General features: G+C 42.5%; 1 protein-coding gene across 2 annotated transcripts in view; it reads left to right on the plus strand.

Moving 5' to 3' along the window:
* jmjd8 (jumonji domain containing 8) overlaps nt 1–24,622 on the plus strand; it is a 181,389-nt gene that overhangs the window by 152,563 nt on the left and 4,204 nt on the right. Inside the window, exons 3-10 of one of the 2 annotated variants that reach the window (XM_078418243.1) lie at nt 1,852–1,941; nt 4,024–4,095; nt 7,142–7,190; nt 13,153–13,249; nt 17,191–17,259; nt 20,882–21,001; nt 22,626–22,693; nt 24,332–24,466. In XM_078418243.1, coding sequence (XP_078274369.1) covers nt 1,852–1,941; nt 4,024–4,095; nt 7,142–7,190; nt 13,153–13,249; nt 17,191–17,259; nt 20,882–21,001; nt 22,626–22,693; nt 24,332–24,466 — 700 coding nt within the window. The remainder of the gene's footprint in view (nt 1–1,851; nt 1,942–4,023; nt 4,096–7,141; nt 7,191–13,152; nt 13,250–17,190; nt 17,260–20,881; nt 21,002–22,625; nt 22,694–24,331; nt 24,467–24,622) is intronic. The other variant, XM_078418244.1, reaches the window with a different exon arrangement.

The following is a 24,622-nucleotide window of genomic DNA, read 5'->3' on the forward strand; positions in this document are numbered from 1 at the left end:
TTCGTCGCTCCAGTGAAGCGGTTCTCTCCAAAAGCTCCTTTAAATTAGTTTCTAGTCTCACCAGAGCTTTTTTGTTGTCATTTACCGCTTCTGTGTGCTCTTGTCTTAACTTGCGTAGCTCCGCCAATATTACGGAGTCTTGTTCCCCACAGCTGGTTCCCTTATCTGGCGTGGCTCTCTTTGCCGAGTCCGTAGCTTTAGTATCCGCATTATCCTTTTTGTTTAACCTTGTCTCCATATTTTTATTTATCGTTAACTTTCGTTGTCGATATAACTTGCGATTGGCCCGCTTCCTGTTGTTACTAATGTTTAAAAGAGCTAGTTTTAATTGGTTTCTTTGAGAGCTAACTTTTTAGATTGTCTAGTCCAACATGGCGCCACCGGAAGTCATAAATTTAATTATTATTAAGAGAGACACTGTTATTCCGAGTTTTGACAAAAAGCCTTCTATCTGAAACATTAACACCATGTCTCTTTCCATGGTGCTGCACCAACTGCTGAGTATTAACCAGTATTTTCTGTTTTCATATCAGATTTCCAGCACTTGCAGTTATATTGAAGGAAATGTGCCAGTCAATTCACACACAAGTTCCCACAAATAACAAATGACAATGCCTAATCATTCTTAGTCACATTGATTGTGGAATAAATATTGGGGAGAATACAAGGAGAAAACTTTCTGCCCGTTGAAATAACATCAAGGGGTCTTTTACAATTACGTGAGAGAGCAATCAGAAACTTGCCACACCATCGGGAACAAAATGTTTTGGCTCCTTCCTGAACTATTAATGTGAAATTATTTTACACAGTGGCAATGGGTCATAATCTACAAATGTGGACCAGTTCGCTAACAGATTGTTACATAAACTGCTTGAATATCTTGTCTGTGGCACTAAGGAAACTCGACTGTTTCTAGGGAAATAGTTTATCTCCTGAGCTGAGTAACTTATGCCATGCACTTCTGTTAAATAATAAAACTATACTCAATATATTGCATATCCATGTAAATAGCTTTAAAAATATATAAAATTTGAGAGTTGGCAGTGGGTTAAATTGTCCCAGATTTGATTTTTTAAGTTTTGGTCTCAAGCAAAAAACACTCATGTTTTGAAATTCTTTAGACTTTAGAGATACACCATGGAAACAAGCCCTTCAGCCCACTGAGTCCACGCCAACCAGCAATCACCCCGTTCACTTTACAATTAAGCCAATTAACCTACAAACCTGCACGTCTTTGGAATGTAGAAGGAAACCAGAGCACCCAGAGAAAATCCATGCCATCACAGGGAGAACGTACAAACTCCATATAGACAGCACCTGTAGTCAGGATCGAACCCAGGTCTCTGGCACTGTAAGGCAGCAACTCTATCGCTACACCAATGTGCTGCCCCTTGTAGATCTTGCATATCAAAGGACAGAAATATCATGTATAATTACATTCATATTCCAAGATCATCCAGAAATGCTTCACTTATCAAACCATGGTTCTTTGACAGATGAACCCAAATGACATTGTACAATTCTCCCAGAGAGTTGTGAATCTGTGGAATTCTCTGCCACAGATGGCAGTGGAGGCTAATTCATTGGATGTTTTCAAGAGAGAGTTAGATTTAGCTCTTAGGGCTAACAGAATCAAGGGATATGGGGAAAAAGCAGAATCGGGTTACTGACTTTGGATGATCAGCTATGATCGCATTGAATGGTGGTGCTGTCTCTAAGGGCCAAATGGCCTACTCCTGCATCTATTTTCTATGTCATGTGTGTATGTGTTACTGATTTATTGTTTTGAAGGTTTTAATCTCAATTACTAATTGAAATGTTCAGTAACAATTTTGCACCTCAATTTTGCAGGCATACAGATCACTCCATGCAACTGGTTGGTGAAGGATCATGCAATGTGGAAGTGAGAGACTCTTTGACTTATTCCGAATTTATTCACAGGTATGTTTTTATAATCTAAGCAGCACTATTTGCTACCTTCTATCTTGGAGTAAGAATTGGAATACATCGGAGCCCTGTGATTCTGAGCTTGTCTTAGTGCTATAATATAAGACAATTATTCACAAAATGCTGGAGTAACTCAGTGCTAGATCTGCTCAAAGTACCTCAATCTTATGAACCTAGATCTTGACGAAAGCATGGCATAGTGTAATGTACACCATTATCATTTTAAAGGTGTTCTAAGGTGATAGACATGAGGGACTTGAATACTTTATAATTTATTAGAATTTTTATCTTGCTTGAAAACATAGAAGGGTGTCTTGGCAAAATCCCATTGAAACCTATGTTGATAACATTTTCTGAATTTAAGTAATTTTTTTGTGCTACTGTAGCCTAGGCTTAAAATTAATGGCACTAATCACATGGCAGTGGTAAGATTTGTGAAGACATTTTTGAGGAAATATTTTTTTTATTTCTCAGGATTTGGAATGTTTCGAAAGCTTGGTGCAGGCCACAAACTCATTTTTGTCTATACTAATTTAAATTAGCATTTAATTATTGGGATTCCACGTAAGTAATTGCAGGCCAAACTTTTCCCTTGATCAGAGTTGGCAACTTCCAAAGTAGCCTGAAGTTTTATGAAATTAATTCACATCTTCACAGATTCATGTAACACCCTCGTCATTGATTATCATCCTTATGCTAACAGGTAGTGTAAGAAATAACTGCAGATGCTGGTACAAATCGAAGGTATTTATTCACAAAATGCTGCAGTAACTCAGTGGGTCAGGCAGCATCTCAGGAGAGAAGGAATGGGTGACGTTTCGGGTCGAGACCCTTCTTCTAACAGTCATTATTAACCAGGAAATCAGGGACATGAGGGACAGTTTGGGTAGGGTAGATTGGGAAATTATATTATTGGATAGAAGGGTGAACAAACAATGGAAAGTAATCTGCTACAAGATTTGCAGTAAATATTCATAACTTTGAGACAAAATTGGTCCAATCGTAGATTACAGGGGAAAGTAAAAATTGCATTAAATCTATGGAAATGTGCATAAAATAGCTGGAAGAAACAGTGGGTGTTGTTAATAGGCATCCAAATAGGAGAAAGGGTGCAGAGCATGTCATAAATAGGAACATTAGAGATGCATATAACACTTCTTTAATGCTTTTCCTTGCATTAAATCTAAGGATAAGTGCACAAAATGGCTGGAAGAAACAGCGAGCCTGAGGATTAGTGGTGTTTTGTAACTTAACAAAGGACGATCAAGAACGGGGAACCAAGAATATGAAAGTAGACTGGCAGGAAGCAAAATGAAATTGTAGGAGCTCCTACGCCTACGTAAAAGGAAAAGACCACAGTGAGGACAAATATGAATCACATAAAGATAGAGAATGCAGCTTATAATTGCAAATAAGGAAATGACAGTGACGTTACATAAATACGTTGTCTACTTTCATGGGAGAAGACACAAAATACTTCCTGTAAATATTGGAGAACAGTCCAGTGCAAGCGAAGGAGTAGGAATGCAGAAATACTACTATAGATGTCAATGAGGCTGAAAACTGATAAATCACAATGATCTTTTGAAAGGAGTGGCTTTGGATGAAGTGAGTGCTCAGGATTTCATTTTCTAAAATTCTCGAGATTCTGGTTCCTGCATATTGGAGGGTGGCAAACATGAGCCCACCATTTAAGAAAGAAGGGAGTGCAATGAGGGGGGTTATAGTTACCTAAAATTGGAGAAATCAATATTCTTATCGTTGAGCTGCAAGCTACCCAAGCAGAACATGAGGTGCTGTTTCTCCAGTTTGCCCGCAGCCTCTCTCTGGCACTGGAGGAGGCCCAGGACAGGAACGTCAGTAATGGGAATGGAAAGAGGAGTTAAAATGGTTAGCAACTGGGAGATCCAGTAGGCCTTGGCGGACTGAGCGCAAACGTTCGGCGAAGACTACGCTTGGTCTCGCCATGCATGTCATCGTGTGGCAAATACATAAGGCATTTCACATTGACAGATCTTTATGCTGAAACAAGGTCATGTCTAACAACTAATGCAGTTTATTTCATTTTCGTTTGAGCTGCACCAATGAAGATTATATCTATAGTGCCTCAAGATGGATGGAGGCACTACAATGGTCTTATTCTAGTTGGTAGGTTGTGGGGAGAACGGTACAATAGGAATCATTGTTTTGACCCCATTTATTTAGAAACTATGCCAATAATTTGACTGAAGGGACAAGGTATAACTTTCCAAGTTTGTTAGTGACCCAAAACCTGATCAGGACGAGTGTAGTGATGAGAAAGCAAAGAGATTTCAAGCGGATATGGAAAAGCTGAATAAATGGGCAACAACATAGCAGATGGTATACAATGTGGAAAAATGTGTGGTTATGAACTTTGGTAAGGAAAACCGAATCGCTGATTTTCTTTGAATGGTGAAAGATTGATGTTCAATGGGACCTGTGTGTCCTTATACTCAAGTCACTAAAAGCAAATACGTAGGTGCAGCAGGTAAATAGGAAGACAAATGATTAGTTTGTCTTTATTCCTAGAGGATTTGAATACAATAATAAAAATGGCATATTCCAATTATATAGGGCCATGGTGAGACTGTACTTGAAGTATTGTGTACAGGATACGTCTCCTTACTTAAATGTTTATGCGTGTCATTGAAAAAGTGTAACACAGATTCAATGCATTAATTTCTGGGATGGCAGGTTTGATGCATGAAGAGATTGAATTTATTCAGAATGAGAGAGGATCTCACTGAAACATACTAAATTCCTGAGGGCTCCAAAGGATGGAAGCAGAGATGTGTCCAATGGAAGGATGTCTAGAACCAGATGACAGTTACAAAGTAAAGTAGTGTAGGAAAATAACTGCAGATGCTGGTACAAATGCTCGAAGGTATGGATACAAATCAAAGGCAGCATCTCTGGAGAAGGGTCTGGACCCATTCCTTCTCTCCAGAGATGCTGCCTGACCCGCTGAGTTACTCCAGCATTTTGTGTTACAAAGTAAAGGGTCAGCCATTCCGGGATTGAAATAAGAAAGTGTAAGAAGAAACTGCAGTTGCTGGTTTAAACCGAAGATAGATACAAAAAGCTGGAGTATCTCAGCGGGGCAGGCAGCATCTCCATAGAAAAGGAATAGGTGACATTTTGGGTTGAGACCCTTCTTCACACTCTGTGGTAGTGAGTCTGGGTTAAAAGGTGGTCGTAGAGCAGGAGGAATGTCTTTACCCAAGAATCGTGAACCATTGAAGTTCTCTCCTCAGAAAGCTGGAAGCTCAGTCTTTGATTTCTGAGAAGGCTATTTTTTTGTTAGCTATCAAAGACATCTGAGGAAATAGGGATATGTATTGAGACAAAGGATTAGCATCAGCATTAACTGTGCAGCAGGACTGAGCGAGAAAATGACCCACTCGTGCTCTCATAGTCTATATTCTTAAGAGCTAACCTTTCCTTTAAATTACCCAATGAGCTACATAGAAACATAGAAAATAGGTGCAGGAGGAGGCCATTCGGCCCTTCGAGCCAGCACCGCCATTCATTGCGATCATGGCTGATCGTCCCCAATCAATACCCTGTGCCTACCTTTTCCCCATATCCCCTGATTCCACTAGCCCCCAGAGCTCTATCTAACTCTCTCTTAAATCCATCCAGTGATTTGGCCTCCACTGCCCTCTGTGGCAGAGAATTCCACAAATTCACAACTCTCTGGGTGAAAAAGTTTCTTCTCACCTCAGTTTTAAATGGCCTCCCCTTTATTCTAAGACTGTGGCCCCTGGAGGTCCTGCTTTTCAGCATTTTTCCGAGCTCTCTAAAGTCACGCTGCAGAATATTCATCCCCTTCTTTCCGACATCGTTTGTGCCAACATGCACTACCACTTCCGGCTGTTCACCTTCGCCCTTGAGGATTTCCTGCACTCTGTCCGTGACATCCTGGATCCTGGCACCAGGGAGGCAGCACACCATCCTCGAATCCCATCTGTTGCCGCAGAAACCCCTGTCCGTACCTCTCACAATGGAGTCTCCTACTACCACGGCGTTGCCTGACGTCGGCCTCTTTGGTTTTGGCTCAACAGCACTTTTTGCTTTGCAAGCCAGTCTGCCGCTCAGTGTGGCAACGTCTTCTTCCCCGCCAGCTTCCAAGTGGGTGAACCTGTTCTCAAGAGGTACAACACCCGGGGACCTTTGCACTCCATGTTTCCTTCCCTTTCTCACCGTCACCCACCTTCTCCCTTCCAGTACCTTTGGTGTAACAATCTCACTGTAGGACTTGTCCAGGGACGACTCAGTTTCTCGGACGAACTTGAGGTCATCCACTTGCTTCTCCAGTTCCCCAACACGGTCCTTCAGGAGCTGTACCTGGATACACTTGTCACACTTGCAGCAGCCAGAGGCACCAGCAGTGTCCTTGACCTCCCACATCCTGCAAGCATCACACTGAATCAGCCTGCTTGGCATTCCCTTCTTTCGTCTCTCCCTCTCCAGCGTTTTGTGTGGCGTTCTCCCTCAGCCTCCTCGCCAAAGACTGGCATTAAAGTCAGTACAAATAACATTTTGTAATGATCAGGAATCAAGGTATCAGTTTAAACAAGATACTTGGAAATTGAAAACATGAGAAATGTTTTTGATATACTATTTACAGGATCAATATATCAGTCATCAATCAGGTTACTTTTAAGGTGCAGTGGTATGGCTCAATTTGTTCACCAGAAAACCTTGCCTTAAATATAGATAAAATATAAATAAAATCAAAGATAGATGAGAGGATGTAATAACCATAAATGATAACACTTGTTGCCAATATCACCATTGCAGGGAATGTTTGCTCAGGGGAATAGTATGTAATATAACTAAATTTGAGCTTGATAAAATCAATTTTATATATGAAATGGATGAAAGAGGGAGAGGGAGGGAACCTTGAAACAAATCATGATTTCTTTTCATGAATTTTTGTAACCTACATTTTTGAAAATGATGGCTCTTGCTACTGCCACCTCATTGATCAGTAAATCCTAAGTGCAAGAACAAGCTCAGTGAGTAGCAGCAATTTAAATTAATGAGTATAGATTTAACCTTCAGATATCCATTCCATCTCTTACACATAGCAGCCAAAGAAGGCAAAATGTTTATACGATCCCATTCTAAGGCAAAAAAAGTAAAAATGCAATGTGTCGATGTCTCTCAGGTACGCACATAAAAAGCCAGTGATTATTCGAGGACTCACCCAGAATGAGGTAAGAATCTGTCAATGTACTATTTTCTGACCCAACAAGGCTGAGTGAGAAACATTCTGGCTGCATTTTGAACTATTCTATTACATTTCATGTTTTCCATATCCTTGCGTGTTCATGGAAAATTAGTGATCGAGTTGAGGAAAGGTTTTTTTTTTCTTCCATAGATTTTATTTACTATTTGCCTTAAATCTTTGCCCTCACATTACTGACCATCTCCCACTGCAGACAGATATTCTTTATTTACTCCATCGGAACTATTCATGACATTGACACTTATCAAACCTTGCCAGGTTGTAGGGAGAAAACCCACCTTTTCCAGTCCCATTGTTTAGAAAATGAATTCCAGTCCCTCTCAAAGGAATTAACATAATTCCTGAAGTGTGCTGCCCAGAATAACATATAACAAACATATAACAACTACAGCATGGAAACAGGCCTGTCCGGCCCTGCCAGTCCACGCCGACCATTCTCCCTGACCTAGTCTCATCTACCTGCACTCAGACCATAACCCTCCAATCCCCTCCTATCCATATACCTATCCAATTTACTCTTAAATAATAAAATCGAGCCAGCCTCCACCACTTCCACCGGAAGCCCATTCCATACAGCCACAACCCTCTGAGTAAAGAAGTTCCCCCTCATGTTACCCCTAAACCTTTGTCCCTCAATTCTGAAGCTATGTCCCCTTGTTGGAATCTTCCCCACTCTCAAAGGGAAAAGCCTACCCACGTCAACTCTGTCCGTCCCTCTCAAAATTTTAAAAACCTCTATCAAGTCCCCCCTCAACCTTCTACGCTCCAAAGAATAAAGACCCAACCTGTTCAACCTCTCTCTGTAGCCCAAGTGCTGAAACCCAGGCAACATTCTAGTAAATCTCCTCTGTACCCTCTCCATTTTGTCGACATCCTTCCTATAATTTGGCGACCAGAACTGCACACCATACTCCAGATTCGGCCTCACCAATGCCCTGTACAATTTCAACATTACATCCCAACTTCTATACTCGATGCTCTGATTTATAAAGGCAAGCATACCAAACGCCTTCTTCACCACCCTATCCACATGAGATTCCACCTTCAGGGAACAATGCACAGTTATTCCCAGATCCCTCTGTTCCACTGCATTCCTCAATTCCCTACCATTTACCCTGTACGTCCTATTTTGATTTGTCCTGCCAAAATGCAGCACCTCACACTTATCAGCATTAAACTCCATCTGCCATCTTTCAGCCCACCCTTCCAAAAGGCCCAAGTCTCTCTGTAGACTTTGAAAATCTACCTCACTATCAACTACTCCACCTATCTTAGTATCATCTGCATATTTACTAATCCAATTTGCCACACCATCATCCAGATCATTAATGTAAATGACAAACAACAGTGGACCCAACACAGATCCTTGGGGCACTCCACTAGACACTGGCCTCCAACCTGACATACAATTGTCAACCGTTACCCTCTGGTATCTCCCATTCAGCCATTGTTGAATCCATCTTGCAACCTCACTATTAATACCCAACGATTTAACCTTCTTAATCAACCTTCCATGTGGAACCTTGTCAAATGCCTTACTGAAGTCCATATAGACAACATCCACAGCCTTGCCCTTATCAATTTCCCTGGTAACCTCTTCAAAAAATTCAAGAAGATTAGTCAAACATGACCTTCCAGGCACAAATCCATGTTGACTGTTTCTAATCAGGCCTTGATTATCCAAATAATTATATATATTGTCCCTAAGTATCTTTTCCATTAATTTTCCCACCACAGACGTCAAACTAATAGGTCTATAATTGCTAGGTTTACTTTTAGAACCTTTTTTAAACAAAGGCACAACATGCGCAATGCGCCAATCTTCCGGCACCATCCCTGTTTCTAATGACGTTTGAAATATTTCCGTCATAGCCCCTGCTATTTCTGCACTAACTTCCCTCAATGTCCTAGGGAATATCCTATCAGGACCTGGAGACTTATCCACTTTTATATTCTTCAAAAGTGTCCGTACCTCCTCTTCTTTAATCCTCCTAATTTCCATCACTACTCTACTTGTTTCGCATACCTCACATAATTCAATATCCTTCTCCTCGGTAAATACCGAAGAAAAGAAATTGTTTAATATCTCCCCCATTTCTTCCGGCTCAGCACATAGCTGTCCACTCTGACTCTCTAATGGACCAATTTTATCCCTCACTATCCTTTTGCTATTGACATATCTGTAGAACCCCTTGGGGTTTACTTTTACATTACTTGCCAAAGCAGCCTCATATCTTTTTTTCGCTTTTCTAATTTCCTTTTTAAGATTCCTTTTACATTCTTTATATTCCTCAAGAACCTCATTTACTCCCTGCCGCTTATATTTATTGTATATCTCCCTCTTTTTCCGAACCAAGTGTCCAATTTCCCTGGAAAACCACGGCTCTTTCAAATTATTATTCTTTCCTTTCCACCGAACAGGGACATAAAGACTCTGTACTCTCAAAATTTCACCTTTAAATATCCTCCATTTCTCTATTATATCCTTTTCATAAAACAACAATTTCCATTTCACTCCTTTTAAATCCTTTCTCATCTCCTCAAAATTAGCCTTTCTCCAATCCAAAATCTCAACCCTTGGTCCAGATTTGACCTTCTCCATAATGATATTGAAACTAATGGCATTATGATCACTAGACCCAAAGTGCTCCTCAACACATACCTCCGTCACCTGACCCATCTCATTTCCTAACAGGAGGTCCAACACTGCCCCTTCTCTGGTAGGCACCTCTACGTATTGCTGCAAAAAACTATCCTGCACACATTTTACAAACTCCAAACCATCCAGCCCTTTAACAGAATGTGATTCCCAGTCTATATACGGAAAATTGAAATCACCCACAATCACCACTCTGTGCTTACTACTAATATCTGCTATCTCCTTACATATTTGCTCTTCCAATTCTCGTTCCCTATTTGGCGGTCTATAATACACCCCTATAAGAGTTGCTAAACCTTTCTCATTTCTGAGTTCCACCCAAACAGCCTCCTTAATCGAGCCTTCTAGTCTGTCCTGCCAAAGCACTGCTGTGATATCCTCCCTGACAAGCAATGCAACACCCCCACCTCTTGCCCCTCCAATTCTATCACATCTGAAACAATGAAATCCTGGAATATTTAATTGCCAATCGCAACCCTCCTGCAACCATGTTTCACTGATCGCCACAACATCATACTTCCAGATGTCAATCCAGGCTCTAAGCTCATCCACCGTTCTTACAATGCTCCTAGCATTAAAATATACACATTTAAGGGACCCATCATTTCTTATTCTCAGTTTATTTCTTTTCCCTTCTTTCTCTCCTACATATTGGGTCTGAGTGTTTCCCTTTTCTGCCTCCTGCCTCACACACTGCCTATTAGCTATCTGTGTTTGAGTCCCTCCCCCCAACCGTACTAGTTTAAAGTCTCCGCAGTTATTTTAGCAAATCTCCCCGCCAGGATATTGGTTCCCCTCGGGTTCAGATGCAACCCGTCCTTTTTGTACAGGTCATACTTCCCCCAGAAGAGGTCCCAATGATCCAGAAACTTGAAACCCTGCTCCCTGCACCAGTTCCTCAGCCACGTATTTATCCTCCACCTCACTCCATTCCTATTCTCACTATCGCGTGGCACAGGCAGTAAGCCTGAGATTATTACTTTGGAAGTCCTTTTTTTTAACTCTCTTCCTAGCCCCCTGAATTCTCCTTTCAGGACCTCTTCCCTTATCCTACCTATATTGTTGGTACCTATATGTACCACGACCTCTGGCTCCTCTCCCTCCCCTTTCAGGATATCCTGGACACGCTCAGACACATCCCGGACACCGGCACCAGGGAGGCAAACCACCATCCGGGTCTCCCGACTGCGTCCACAGAAACGCCTATCTGACCCCCTCACTATAGAGTCCCCTATTACTACTGCTCTCCTCTTCCTTTCCCTACCCTTCTGAGCAACAGGGCCGGACTCCTTGCCAGAGGCCAGGGCACCGTCGTTGCCCCCAGGTAGGCTGTCCCCCCCAACAGTACTTAAACAGGAGTACTTATTTCCAAGGGGTACAGCCACCGGGGTACTCCCTAGTCCCTGCCTCTGTTCCTTGCTCCCCCTAACAGTGACCCACTTGTCTACCTCCCGTGGTCTAGGAGTGACCACCTCCCTGTAACTCCTATCTATAACCTCCTCACTCTCCCTGATCAGACGGAGGTCATCAATCTGCCGCTCCAGGTTCCTAATACGGTCCCTTAGGAGCCCCATCTCGTCACACCTGGCGCAGATGTGGATGTCTGGAAGACTATCAGACTCCCAGATTCCCCACATCTGACACCCAGAACAAAAAACTGCCCTGGCAGTCATACTCTCCAAACAAAGCCCCGCGCTCGGTTACTAAACCTACCGCCCGGCCGCTACTCCAACCGCTCCAACCGCCCACCCAAAAGAACTGAGTGATCTCCTGGGAGAGGCGAAAAACCGGATAAAAAACCCAGGCCAATTTGGGAAAAAATCCGGGAAATTCCTCTCCGACCCCAAGCTAGGCGATCGAAACTAGTCCGGGAGATCACACAGGTCTTACTCCTTACTATCTCCACACAATCCCCACACACTACTTCCCAAGCAACACAGCTTGGTGCTGCTTGCTGCTGCTGCTACTGCTGCTTGCTGCTGCTGCTACTGCTGATTGCTGCTGCTACTGCTGATTGCTGCTGCTCAGATAACAGAATTGGATGCAGTCCTGACCTGAGGCCTAACCTACTGCTGCTGGCACCGGGCTAAGTTTATGAAAGGAAATACCCTCTTTAACAAATTGTTATCTGTTATCTGAATATTATTCTTACAATTTTTAGGGGGCTTTTTTTTTTACCAAAAGCAGTCAGGCTACATTTTCCCGGTTCATCAGTTTCTTAGCAATTACAAAGTTGAAATAGAAAAATTGTGCTCATTGCTTAAATGATATATAACCCAAATGGCTTCATATCAGCGTAGTCACCGTGTTAATTTAGTGCATAAAATAATTATATATATATTACCTTGTCTGCTAAATTGGTGATTTAAAATTCACAAATGGGCTGACTACCATGATTTGATGAAGTGTCTGACCTAAAACGATGACTGTTTCTGTCCCCATTGATCATGCTTAACCTGTTAATTGTTTCCAATGTTGTCCATTTTTGAACCACAACATTACCATTTTATCATGGAAGTAAGAAATTGCAATTGTACTGTGTGGATCTAAGAACTCTGAAGTTTCAAAAGAATACTTCGTATACTACAAATTATTTTTTAAGTACAATCATAGTTCTTTCTGTATGTGAACATTGTAACCATTTAGTGTGCCACACAGGGTCCTTAGTAAAATCAATGGCAAGTCATTCTGCTCTCTCTGAAGAAGAGTCCCAACCCGAAAGGTCGCTTATCCATTTTCTCCAAAGATGCTGTTTGACCCACTGAGTTACTCCATCATTTTGTGTCTATTCTGCTCTCTCTGCCGTTATTTTCAGGAGAAACTTTGGCTGAGATATCTATTGGGTTCTTGAATTTCCACCCAAACTGCTGAAATCTACAGAAGCATTTTTTATATCGTCCACAAAGTCCTGGAAAGCTGGCCTCTAAAACAGTGATGATTATTACTTCTTTCTTGTTTTCAAGAAAATTTCACTTTGCTCATTCATGGTGCAAATCAGAACCAGGTTAACATACCACCCATCTCCCAACTCTCAAACAGCAGTCATATGATTCATGATAACATCAGTTTTCATTTTTAAAAAAAAGGCCTATTAGTCCTTCACAAACCAATCTATTGTTCCACATGTCATGTGATACTGAACAATTAGGAATGGCATTACAAAACCAACAGTAGCCATTAATGATACCCCTGCATATGGATAACGTGAAGTGACACAACCTTTCTGAGTGCAAGACTTTGGCTGAGCGTTTTGTGCATCTCTATTTTGTAGCAATTCAGGGCTCTCTGTTCGAAGCAGAGACTTCTGCAAGAGTTTGGAAATCGGTTGGTGAGACTGAGCACAGCAAACACTTACTCCTATCATAAAGGTACTTATACTTTAGTAAACATCCCCTACTGTTTAATAGGGTAAATAAAATTCTAACCTTCGGTCTTTACTGGTGAATTGGTTCAATTTGTTATTGTCTCCCATTTTTTTTAATAGCTGGAAAGATGATCATAGTGTCTAAAAGTATCCTCACTGTTATAGTCCAATCCTATGTCCTCCCTCTTATTAATCTAATTTTCCTTTGAAAAATGCAATGATCTCTTTATAAAATTAAAATATTGCTACTGTGTGTCAATTTTGCAGAGTAATTATGTGATTTTAATCCTAGGTGTCTGTTCATTTTCCTTTTGTGTATACTCTCATTCCTTTTTCTTGCAGAAGAATATTAAAATACATTACCTCTTTCTTTTACTTCTTCCTTAATACTGACAGTAAATTTTGAATTGATCTGCTTGGGGCTAAATTGTATACATCCACACTATGACTTAATGTCAACACCGTTCATAGTTTACTTATCTGTAAATGTTCTCTCTTCGGTCAGACTATTCGTAGATTGCCCATATTAAGTGTTTTTCTACATCTCCCCTTCCCTATCAATTGCATTCTTCAATTCCCTGATACAACTAAGCTGTTCACAGTATATAGCCAGACCTCTGGTTGATTTGAAAAATATTGATTGGCTGGAGGCCCTGACATTTTCACAGGCACAGCCAGTATTATAAAACCTTACTTTACAAGTGTTCTGTCAACTTATTGGAAATCTTTCCAAGTACAAAATATCACTGCTAGTGCAAATTGTCTGCTACCTCTCTTGGGTTTATTCACTTAATCTGCCTCTTCTCCCTGCCTGCCACTGGTACACACAGGGCTACTGGGATTCCATAAAATGTGTGCCAGTTACAGGTTAATTAAGGAACTACTATAAATTAAATGTGAATTATTATATGGTACCTGATAAGTTGAAATATATAGACCTCTAAACCAGGAATAAGAACATGGGATGAGACAAGGTCTTTTTTTGGCACACACCAGTGGACCAAATGAGCTCCTGCACTATAAATCTTTGAACATCGATTTATCCATGCTATGTAGTCCAAAATATGGAAAATTCGCAACCGATGGAAGCCATTTTATGCTGAACGAAAAAAGCTCTCTCTGGTCTATTCCTACCTTCCAACTCTCCCATGCCCCACTTTACCCTTTTCCCAATACCCTGTAGGATATGGCTCATCAAATGAACAAACAAGTACCTATCAAATCTGATTAAGCTTTCTATGCTTACATTGTTCCAAATCGTACCATACACTGGATGAAAAAGTTGTTATTTGTCTTCCCTCTAACCCTTCTGACATGTACTTTAAATGTACACGCCTAGTGTTTGACTATTCTGCTTGCAAAAATACATCCTTCCTATTTACTGTATCTAAGCGCATTATAGATTTGTACACCCCAATTAACTTTCCCAACCTCTTCCATTCCATAGAAAACAATCCTATCTGAGCCATTCTTTCCTCATCTCCAAATTGTTCTCGTGGTTGCAATGTTGTTGTAACCTCCTCTAGCTTCTCACTGGTCCTATCATATTACTGCATTATGATGATCACAATAGGTATTACTTTTCTGTCCAGCTGATCAAACTGTTTGTGTCTTCTAACAGTCTACAGACTTCCTCCTCCTTTTCAATAGCACAACCAATATTTGTATCATCTGTAAACCTCTTTACCTCAATGCCAATCCTGTCCATTTGTTTCATTAATAGCAAATATATCATGCCTTCAGTTCACCTGCCTTGTTCACTAATGTCATTGCATTAAGCTGAGCCTGACACCTTTTCGGCTATTTTCCAACCTTTTTGACTTCCAAACTGATTTTCAAACTGTTACTGAATTTTTGTCCTCCATTTCCAGTACTGCCTCTCTCCTTTTCGAATCTGAACTCGGCTTCCCATCTGCATCTGGGCCTTTGCCGGGTGCTCCCCATCTGATCTACACAGATCCCACCTTCCCCACAATCAATCCCAATGCCTCAAACATCTAAAACCCTCTCCTGTGCACTCTCCTCATCACTGCATTCATCTTCACCATCTTCTTAATTCAGGCACTGAGATTAACTTGTAAATTGTTATCTTTGAACTCTTAATCACTTTCCTAACTCCTTAAAATCCACCGTGAACTCATCCCTGTATCTATATATGTAGCTGGTACCAATACACACCATGGATTCTGGCGGTTTACCCTCTCTTCAGAGTGCACTGCAGCTGCTTGGTGATATCAGCTACCCAGGCATCGGGGAGGCAACATACTATCCTGGAATCGATCTTGTGATCACAAAAACCTTGTCCGTTTCTTTAACTATAGAAAGCTGTGTTTCTATTTACTCCCTTGACCTTTCCACTCTTGCTCTGCCGAGTGGTACCATAGTGCTATGGTCTTGACAGTGGCTGCACTCCCCAGGGAGCCCTCTTCTACAACAGAATCCAAAAGCAGATACTGGTTAGAGACCAGAATGCCCACGGGAGCCCCTGAACTACCTGCTTGCCCTATTTTGTGTGGCTGGCAGTTACCCAGTTGTGCTCTGTCTGGACGTCTGGAACTGTGGTATGATCGCCTTGTGAAATATTCGCATGTCAACAGCTCTTAATTCCTGCACCTGCAGTTGTCCAGGATACATGTCTGAGGTGTACTGACCTGCCACGCTTCAATCAAAAGCATCATCTTTCCCCATTCATTAGAATCCCAAATTTTGTACTCTGTAGAAGAAACATTCTGTTGAATTATATTTCCTATTACTTTATTCCATTTTACAGCATTTTCATGTTTATTCTACCCAATATTGGAAAGGTAGTCCATTGGCTATTATAAATACTGCAGGTCTTCTTAATATAAACAAGCCAAAGAACACCATGTGACCTCTTCTGGCCACCACCCTCTCTACTCATCTTATTTGATGAGTATGATTTATTTCTCCAACTTTCATTCTGTCTTACGCTCAAGGAACACAGTGCAGAAATGACTCATCAATAAGTCAGTGTGCAAGGTGTATGTTGGTACTCTGGGTGAAGCAATGCACTGTCAACTCATAAGGTCATAAATCATAGGAGCAGAATTAGGCCAATCGGCCCATCAAGTCTACTCCAGCATTCAATCATGCCTGATCTATCTCTCCCTCCAAACCTCATTCTCTTGCCTTCTCCCCATAACCTCTGACACCTGTACTAATCAAGAATCGATTTATCTCTGCCATAACAATATTCACTGACTTGGCCTCCACAGCCTTCTGTGGCAATGAATTCCACAGATTCACCACCCTCTGACGAAAGAAATTCCTAATCCTCTCCATCCAAAAGGAACATTGTTTAATTCTGAGGCACGGTAGCGCAGCGGTAGAGTTGCTGCTTTACAGCGAATGCAGCACCGGAGACTCAGGTTCGATCCTGACTACGGGTGCTGCACTGTAAGGAGTTTGTACGTTCTCCCCGTGACCTGCGTGAGTTTTCTCCGAGATCTTCGGTTTCCTCCCACACTCCAAAGACGTACAGGTATGTAGGTTAATTGGCTGGGTAAATGTAAAAATTGTCCCTAGTGGGTGTAGGATAGTGTTAATGTACGGGGATCGCTGGGCGGCACGGACTTGGTGGGCCGAAAAGGCCTGTTTCCGGCTGTATATATATGATATGATATGATATAGGCCGAATGCCGTCAAACGCTCATCATATGTTAACCCACTCATTCCTGGGATCACTCTTGTAAACCTCCTCTAGACCCTCTCCAGAGCCAGCACATCCTTCCTCAGATACGGGGCCCAAAATACTCCAAATGTGGCCAGACCAGCGCCTTATAGAGCCTCAGCATTACATGCCTGTTTTTGTATTCTAGTCCTCTTGAAATACTCACTGAGTGAGCATTACAGTTGCCACTGTAACTATTCTTTCTCTGCTGTTGTATTTTCTATGACTGAATCAATTCCTTTCCTTCCTCTCAGTTGATGTTCCTTTTAAAGAATATGTTGAGTACATGATGAAGCCTCAGTCTTTGGATTCTTTGGGTAGTGGTGAGTTGTTTTTAATTTGACTAAAAAGATGTTGATTCTAAATCCAGTCATTTGTGCAAAGTATGTCCAAGCAACTACGAAAACATTGGATGAAAACAATTGAAGCCTTCTATTCAAACTGGATTAGTGCACGCTAGTCAAATGTTGAACTTAATGCTGTCAACATTTCCAAAAATGTTTAAACGTAGGGCACTGAGTGAATCTATAGTAAACAGCATTTACATTTGTTATTATAACTTTTTTGTTATTGTCAACTCAAACTCCACTTTTAAAGTGAACTATTTCAAAAGATGAAAGTTATTGTTTGTTTCTCATGTTTTTTTACTTGCTTCCAACCCTCGCTCAATTTCATTTATCATTGACGAAGATTCAAAATGAGAACAGCCAAGGCTGAGAGTTCCTTGTGATGTCGGGAGCTACTTCAGCTGGTGAACATTAGGCACTGACTGCCACTGGGGAAACTGAACCGGTTTGGAGCCGGTCTCTGTCGCAGAGCATCACTTAGTAATGCTGGGTTTTGTTAACTATATCGTTTCTGCAAATTCCATTACCGTAAGCCAGTTAACTAGATGTTTACAGTAAGACTGTAGTGTGCTCAATGACCTCAGAGTCGCAGTCTTGAGTAACTTGCTTACCATGGATGTTAGGCTCTATATTCCCCATACTTTCCTTGCAGCCCATCTTAGAGGCACAACATTAACCACACTCTAGTCCCCTCACCGTACCAGAGTCCAATGATGATTTGTATATTTCAGCCAGGGCACCTCCAATTTCTTCTCTAGCTTCACACAGTATCCTCGGATATATCTGATCAGGCCCGGCAAATTGATCAACCTTCAGACCCCGCAGGATGTCTTTCATGTCTTTCTCCACAGAAAGAACAGAGAAATAACCCCATTGAGGAGCTCCACAGAGAGATGAATGCCTTGGTTTCTGGGGGGGTGTGAGGCCAAATTAATTCTTTAAATACACTCTTTTCCTTTGGATCTCTTAAAAAGTCTTTGGATTTTCCTTAATATCATCTGCCAGAGCTATCTCCTGCCCCCTTTTTGCCCTTCTGATTTATTTGCTCCTCAGTTCCTGAAAATCCTCCCTGAATACACAATCCCAGCTGCCCAAGCCTCCCCCATTTGTCCTGACCAGAGCCTCAATTTCTCCTGTCATCCAGGCTTCCTCACTCCCTCCTGCCTCGCCCTTCACTCTAACAGGAACATGTATGCCCTAATACAATACAATACAATACAATACAATATATCTTTATTGTCATTGTACCCAGGGGTACAACGAGATTGGGAATGCGCCTCCCATACGATGCACTAATTTAGGTAATTTAGACAGCAGCAACCCAACGAAACGAACAGTTGTAACAGTTTTGGACAGGGTAAAGTGCAAGTTGATCTATGCGTTGTGGCCATCCGGCTCAGCAGGACCGGTTCATAGCAGCTATGGCCCTGGGGATGAAGCTGTTCCTGAGTCTGGAGGTGCGGGCATAGAAGGCCTTGTATCGTCTGCCCGATGGAAGGAGTTCGAACAGACTGTTGCAGGGGTGTGAAGAGTCTTTGTGGATGCTGGTGGCTTTTCTGAGGCATCGTGTGTTGTAGATGCCCTCCAAGTCTGGTAGCTGTGTTCCGATGGCCCTCTGAGCTCTATGGACTACCCGCTGTAGAGCTTTCCTTTCTGCCTCCGTGCAGCTGAGGTACCACACAGGGATTCCATGCGTTAGGATGCTCTCTATGGTGCAGCGGTAGAAGGTCTTCAGCAGCTGTTGGGGTAGACCAGACTTTTTCAGTGTTCTTAAGTAGAACAGTCTTTGTTGTGCCTTCTTGACCAGCGCAGCAGTGTTATTGGACCATGTTAGGTCCTCCGAAATGTGAGTGCCCAGAAACTTGAAGCTGGACACTCTCTCCACACTGACCCCATTGATAGAGATCGGGGCATATTCCCCGTTATGTGACCTACGGAAGTTGATGATCAGCTCCTTGGTCTTGGTGGTATTTAGGGACAGGTTGTTATCCGAGCACCAGTCCGCCAGGTTCTGCACCTCCGCTCTATAGTTTGTTTCATCCCCGTTGGTGATCAGCCCGATCACCGTTGTGTCATCTGCAAACTTGACAATGGTGTTGGTGTCGAATGCAGGAACACAGTCGTGTGTGAAGAGGGAGTAGAGCATGGGGCTCAGAACACAGCCCTGTGGTGTGCCGGTACTCAGGGTGATAGTGGAGGACAGGTGCGGGCCCATTCTCACTGCCTGCGGTCGTTCCAGCAGGAAGTCCAGGATCCAGGATCCAGTCACACAAGGCCTAGCTGGTGGAGTTTGGTGATGAGCTTGGTGGGGATGACCGTGTTGAAGGCGGAGCTATAGTCTATGAATAGCATCCTCACGTACGTGCCCTGTCTCTCTAGGTGAGTCAGGACAGTGTGAAGAGCCAGAGAGATGGCGTCCTCTGTAGATCTATTTGCCCTGTATGCAAATTGATGTGGGTCCAGTGAGTCAGGGATGCTGGATTTGATGTGTGAGAGGACTAGCCTCTCAAAGCACTTCATGACAATCGGCGTTAGGGCAACCGGGCGGTAGTCGTTCAGGTTGGAGATCTTTGCTTTTTTCGGCACCGGAACTATGATAGCCGACTTCAGGCACTTGGGGACCGTAGCCAGAGATAATGACAGGTTAAAGATCTTGGTGAATACCTCAGCCAGCTGTTCAGCACAGTCCTTCAGTACCCTTCCTTGAACACCATCCGGTCCTGCAGCCTTGCGTGGGTTGACCCTTTGCAGAGCGCGTTGTACCTCCTGTGTGCTCAGTTGCAAGACCTGTCCCACCGCCTCGGCTGGGGTTCTTTCACTCAAGGTGGTTTTGCCAGTTTCAAAGCGGGCAAAGAAGGTGTTAAGCTCGTTGGTCAATGCCATATCGCTGTGGGGGCAGGCAGGGCTGCTCTTGTAGCCAGTGATGTCCCTGACACCCTGCCACATGCTTCTGGTGTCCGTGGTGTTGAAGTGGTCTTCCACCCGTTGCCTATGGGTGTCTTTGGCCCTTTTAATACCTTTGCTTAGGTGTGATCTGGCAACACTGTATGCTGAAGTGTCACCAGATTTAAAGGCATTGTTGCGTGCCCTCAGCAGGTTCTGTACCTCCTTGTTCATCCAGGGTTTCCGGTTTGGGAACATCTTTATCACCTTGTCCTCCGTGACATTTTCCACACAGCAGTTGATGTAGGAGAGCACAGTGGATGCGTATTCCTCCAAGTCTACCTCTATCTCTGAACCGTAGGTGGCCTGTTGTGCAAACAGGTCCCAGTCGGTGCGATCAAAGCAGTCCTGGAGTTGTAGGGTGGCATTCTCGGGCCATATTTTGACCGTCTTTATTGTGGGTTTGGTCTTGCGGATGAGGGGTTTGTATGCGGGCAGTAGAAACAGTGAGAGGTGATCGGATTGTCCCAGGGGTGGGCAGGGGAGAGCTCTGTAGGCGTCTGTAAGCTCTCACCATTACATTTTGAAAAGCATTTCACTTTCCAGACAACCCTTTGCCTGCAAACTTCGCCTTGTCCCAATTCAGAATTTTCACTTGTGGGCCTCCCTTGTCTTTATCCATAATTATACCTGTATTTTTGTTTTGTTGGAACAGATACACTGTATTTTTTTGGAGATAACAATTTTACAGAGTGGGGCTCTCTCTTCAGAACATACATCCAGCCTCCATACCAACTCCCTGGGACCAAAGGAGCTTACAGCTTTGGGATAGCTGGTAAGTCCATAGCTGGTTCTGAAGCATTCACATTGTTGCAGAATGGTCATGTAATGTTGCATTTCTGCAAGTGTAAACATGCATTGGTGATCAGAATAGATGAACATTTATACTAGGCATGTGTGCACACACAATTGCTGAGTAAACAAGGTCAGAAAATGTTCAGTGGGCATGGAGTATCTTAATAAAAAGGCTTGGTAACTTTAGTAGGATGCATAACTACCTAGGCTTTTATTCACAAAATGCTGGAGTAACTCAGCAGGTCAGGCAGCATCTCAGGAGAGAAGGAATGGGTGACACCATTAAAATACTGATCCGATCCTGAGAGCAGGGGGATTTTCATATTCTGTAGTATTCCATCATCTTCAAACATGATCTCAGTGAGGAAATCAGATGAAAATCTATGTTATCTGTTCACCACACATGGTTTGTAACACAATTATTCCCATCCTCTTGGTTGTAGAGAATTTGTAATGTAATGAAGGTATCACAAAATGCTGGAGTAACTCAGCGGGCCAGGCAGCATCTCAGGAGAGAAGGAATGGGTGACGTTTTGGGTCGAGACCCTTCTTTAGACTGATGTCAGAGGAGGGGGTGGGACAAAAAAAAGCAATGTAATGTAATGAGGTAATTGAGAGGGATAACAGGGAACCGCAGATGCTGGTTTACAAAAAAGGACAAAGGTGATCTCGGGACTTCATCTCGGGACTTATTCAGATTGATTGTGGGGGTGGGGGGTGAGTAGGCTGGAAGGGAGGAGGGGAAGGCCAGTGATAGGTGGATACAGATGAGGGGAGTTTTGATAGGCAGATGGGTGGACAAAGGCTAAACAAAATCAAAAGGTGAGATAAGGATAGAAGAGTTGCAAATTGTTAAGTTAGATTAAGGAATGTATGTGGAAGGGGAGAAATGGGTGCAAGTACAGTTGGGGGCATAGAGAAGGGAGGGGTTTAGTTACCTAAAATTGGGGAATTCAATATTCATGCCCAAGCAGAATATGAGGTGTTGTTTTTCCAGTTTGCATCTGGCCTCACTCTGACAATGGAGGAGCCCAGGACAGGAAGATCATTATGGGAATGGAGAGTTAAAATGGCTAGCGACCAGGAGATCAAGCAGGCCTTGGTGGACCAAGTATAAAAGTGTTCAATAAAATGGCCGCTGGGTCTATGCTGGGTCTCGCCGATGTAACAGAGGCCACATTGGGAACACCAGATGCGGTAGATGAAATGAGAGAAAGTGCACCTGAACCACTGTCTCACTTGGAAAGGTTGCTGTGGACCCAGAATGATATGAGGGAGGAGGTATAGGGACAGGTGCTACATCTCCTGCAGTTACTGGGGAAAGTACCCGGGCAGTGGGTGGTTTGGGGAGGAAGGGATCAGTGAACCAAGGAGATGCGGAGGGAGTGGTCTCTCTGGAAAGGAGTGGGGATGGGAAGATGCAATTGGTGGCGAGGCACTTTGGAAATGTCAGAGAATGATGCATTAGTTGCAGATGCTGGTTGGGACAGTGGTAAGAACTCTGTCCTTATTCCATCTGGTGGGAGGGCGAGCATAATACGGTATAAAGGAGACACAGGTGACGGATCCATCTTAAGTTTTCTGTTGGTTGTGTCTTTTTCAAGGAGCAAGTACAGGAGTGCCTTTTCACTGGCATGGACCAGGATATTCTGAGGTTGTATATGGACGAAAGGTGAGAATTTCAGTTAATTTATCAGGTGTAGAATTATAAACAATCTGAAGTAAAATTAGTCAGCCCATAATGCTATGTCCCATCCCGGTCATACCTCCTCATCCTTGCTCCCGTCCAGCAGAATGTACAGACGTTTGAAAGCACACACCACCAGACTCAGAAACAGCTTCTTTCCCTCTGTTATTAGGTTTGTGAACTGTCCTTCCATAAGCTAAGTATTGTTCAATTCACCTCTATCCCATTGAAGACATTGGACATTGTAATGCATCAGTTCCATAGACAATGCAGGCAAATTCTATGCTAGCATTTATATCGAGGACTGGAATACAAAAACAAAGATGTAATGCTGAGGTCTATAAGGCACTGGTCAAGCCGTATTTGGAGTGCTGTGAACAAATTTGGGCCCCATATCTGAGGATGTGCTGGCTCTGGAGACGGTCCAGAGGAGGTTTACAAGGATGATTCCAGGAGTGGGTTAGCATATGTTGAGCGTTTGACAGCACCGGGCCTGTACTCGCTGGCATTTAGAAGATTGAGGGGGGCCTCATTGTAACTTACAGAATAATATAGAGCGAGAGTGAATGTGGAAAGGGTGTTTCCACTGGTGGGAGAGTCTAGGACCAGAGGTCATAGCCTCAAAATTAAAGGGCGCTCTTTTAGGAAGGAGGTGAAGAGAAACTTCTTTAGTCAGAGGGTAGTTAATCTGTGGAACTCATTGCCACAGAGGGCTGTGGAGGCCAAGCAGTGGATATTTTTAAGGCAGAGATAGACACATTCTTGATTAGAACCAGTGTCGAATTATGGGGAGAAGGCAGGAAAATTGGATTAGGAGGCAGAAGACATCAGTCATGATTGAATGGCAGAGTAAACTCAATGAGCCGAATGGCCCAATTCTACTCCTATACCTTGTGAATTTTGTGAACTGTTTTACACTCTGTATCTTCCCTTTTGTTCTACGTATTATACGAGTTTGGCTATTGTATTTATGCATTGTACATCTTGTTTTGAACAGCATGCAAAACAGGTTTACACTGTACCTCAGTATACATGACAGTAATAAACCTAAACTTATGCCAAACTTGAGCTATTGAATTGGGTCCAATTCAGCTCTGCAACTTTACACTTAAAGGAATATACAACACAATTGCTTGTGTAAAGTTCCTGTTGAATTTGCACCCTACATTATCCAGTCCAGATCATAAAACCTTATGACATGTAAAGTTTAAGAGTATGAGGGGATACATTATATTTAAAAAAATGATTGGGTGATTACCATCAATGGAAAGATGAAGAGCAGAAAGAGTCTTGATGTTCAAATGTGTAGTTTCTTGATGTTTAAAGCCATTTTGAAATAAAAACTAATAGTGTTTTGAGCACAAAGTTTCGAGATACTACATTTTGTATAAGCTGAATGCTGGGACACAGATTTAAAAAAAATTAACAGTCTTTCTTGGACATCCTTTGAAATAATCTGCGGTCTTTCAACAGATGATTATGAAAGGAGACAAACAATTTCTATAAGGAAAAAAGGATTTAAAAATTAAGTGTTCCAATCAACTGAAAGGGAAAGGGGGGAATAAATAATTGTATTCTGGATCAGTATATTGGTTCTAATTCGATTTTTAATGCTTTGGCCAGCGCTGGTTTCTTTATCCACCAGGCAAAACACCAGAGTTTCACCCAAACAAGACCACCCTGTCATGGATACTTGACACATATCCATATTTATCAGAGGAGGACAAACCACTGGAGTGTACCATACACCCAGGAGAAGTAAGTTATAAATGCAGATTTTATAAATTGTTCCTACACATAACTAATCAGAAAAATAACCTTGAATTTATCACCAGTCTTTATGATGAGAGAGAAAAAATATAATAATCGAGGCTCGAAGTAAAAATGGGTGCTAATTTAAAGGAATTCTTAAGT

The sequence above is a fragment of the Rhinoraja longicauda genome, chromosome 21 (assembly GCF_053455715.1).
Source record: "Rhinoraja longicauda isolate Sanriku21f chromosome 21, sRhiLon1.1, whole genome shotgun sequence".
Lineage (NCBI taxonomy): Eukaryota > Metazoa > Chordata > Chondrichthyes > Rajiformes > Arhynchobatidae > Rhinoraja > Rhinoraja longicauda.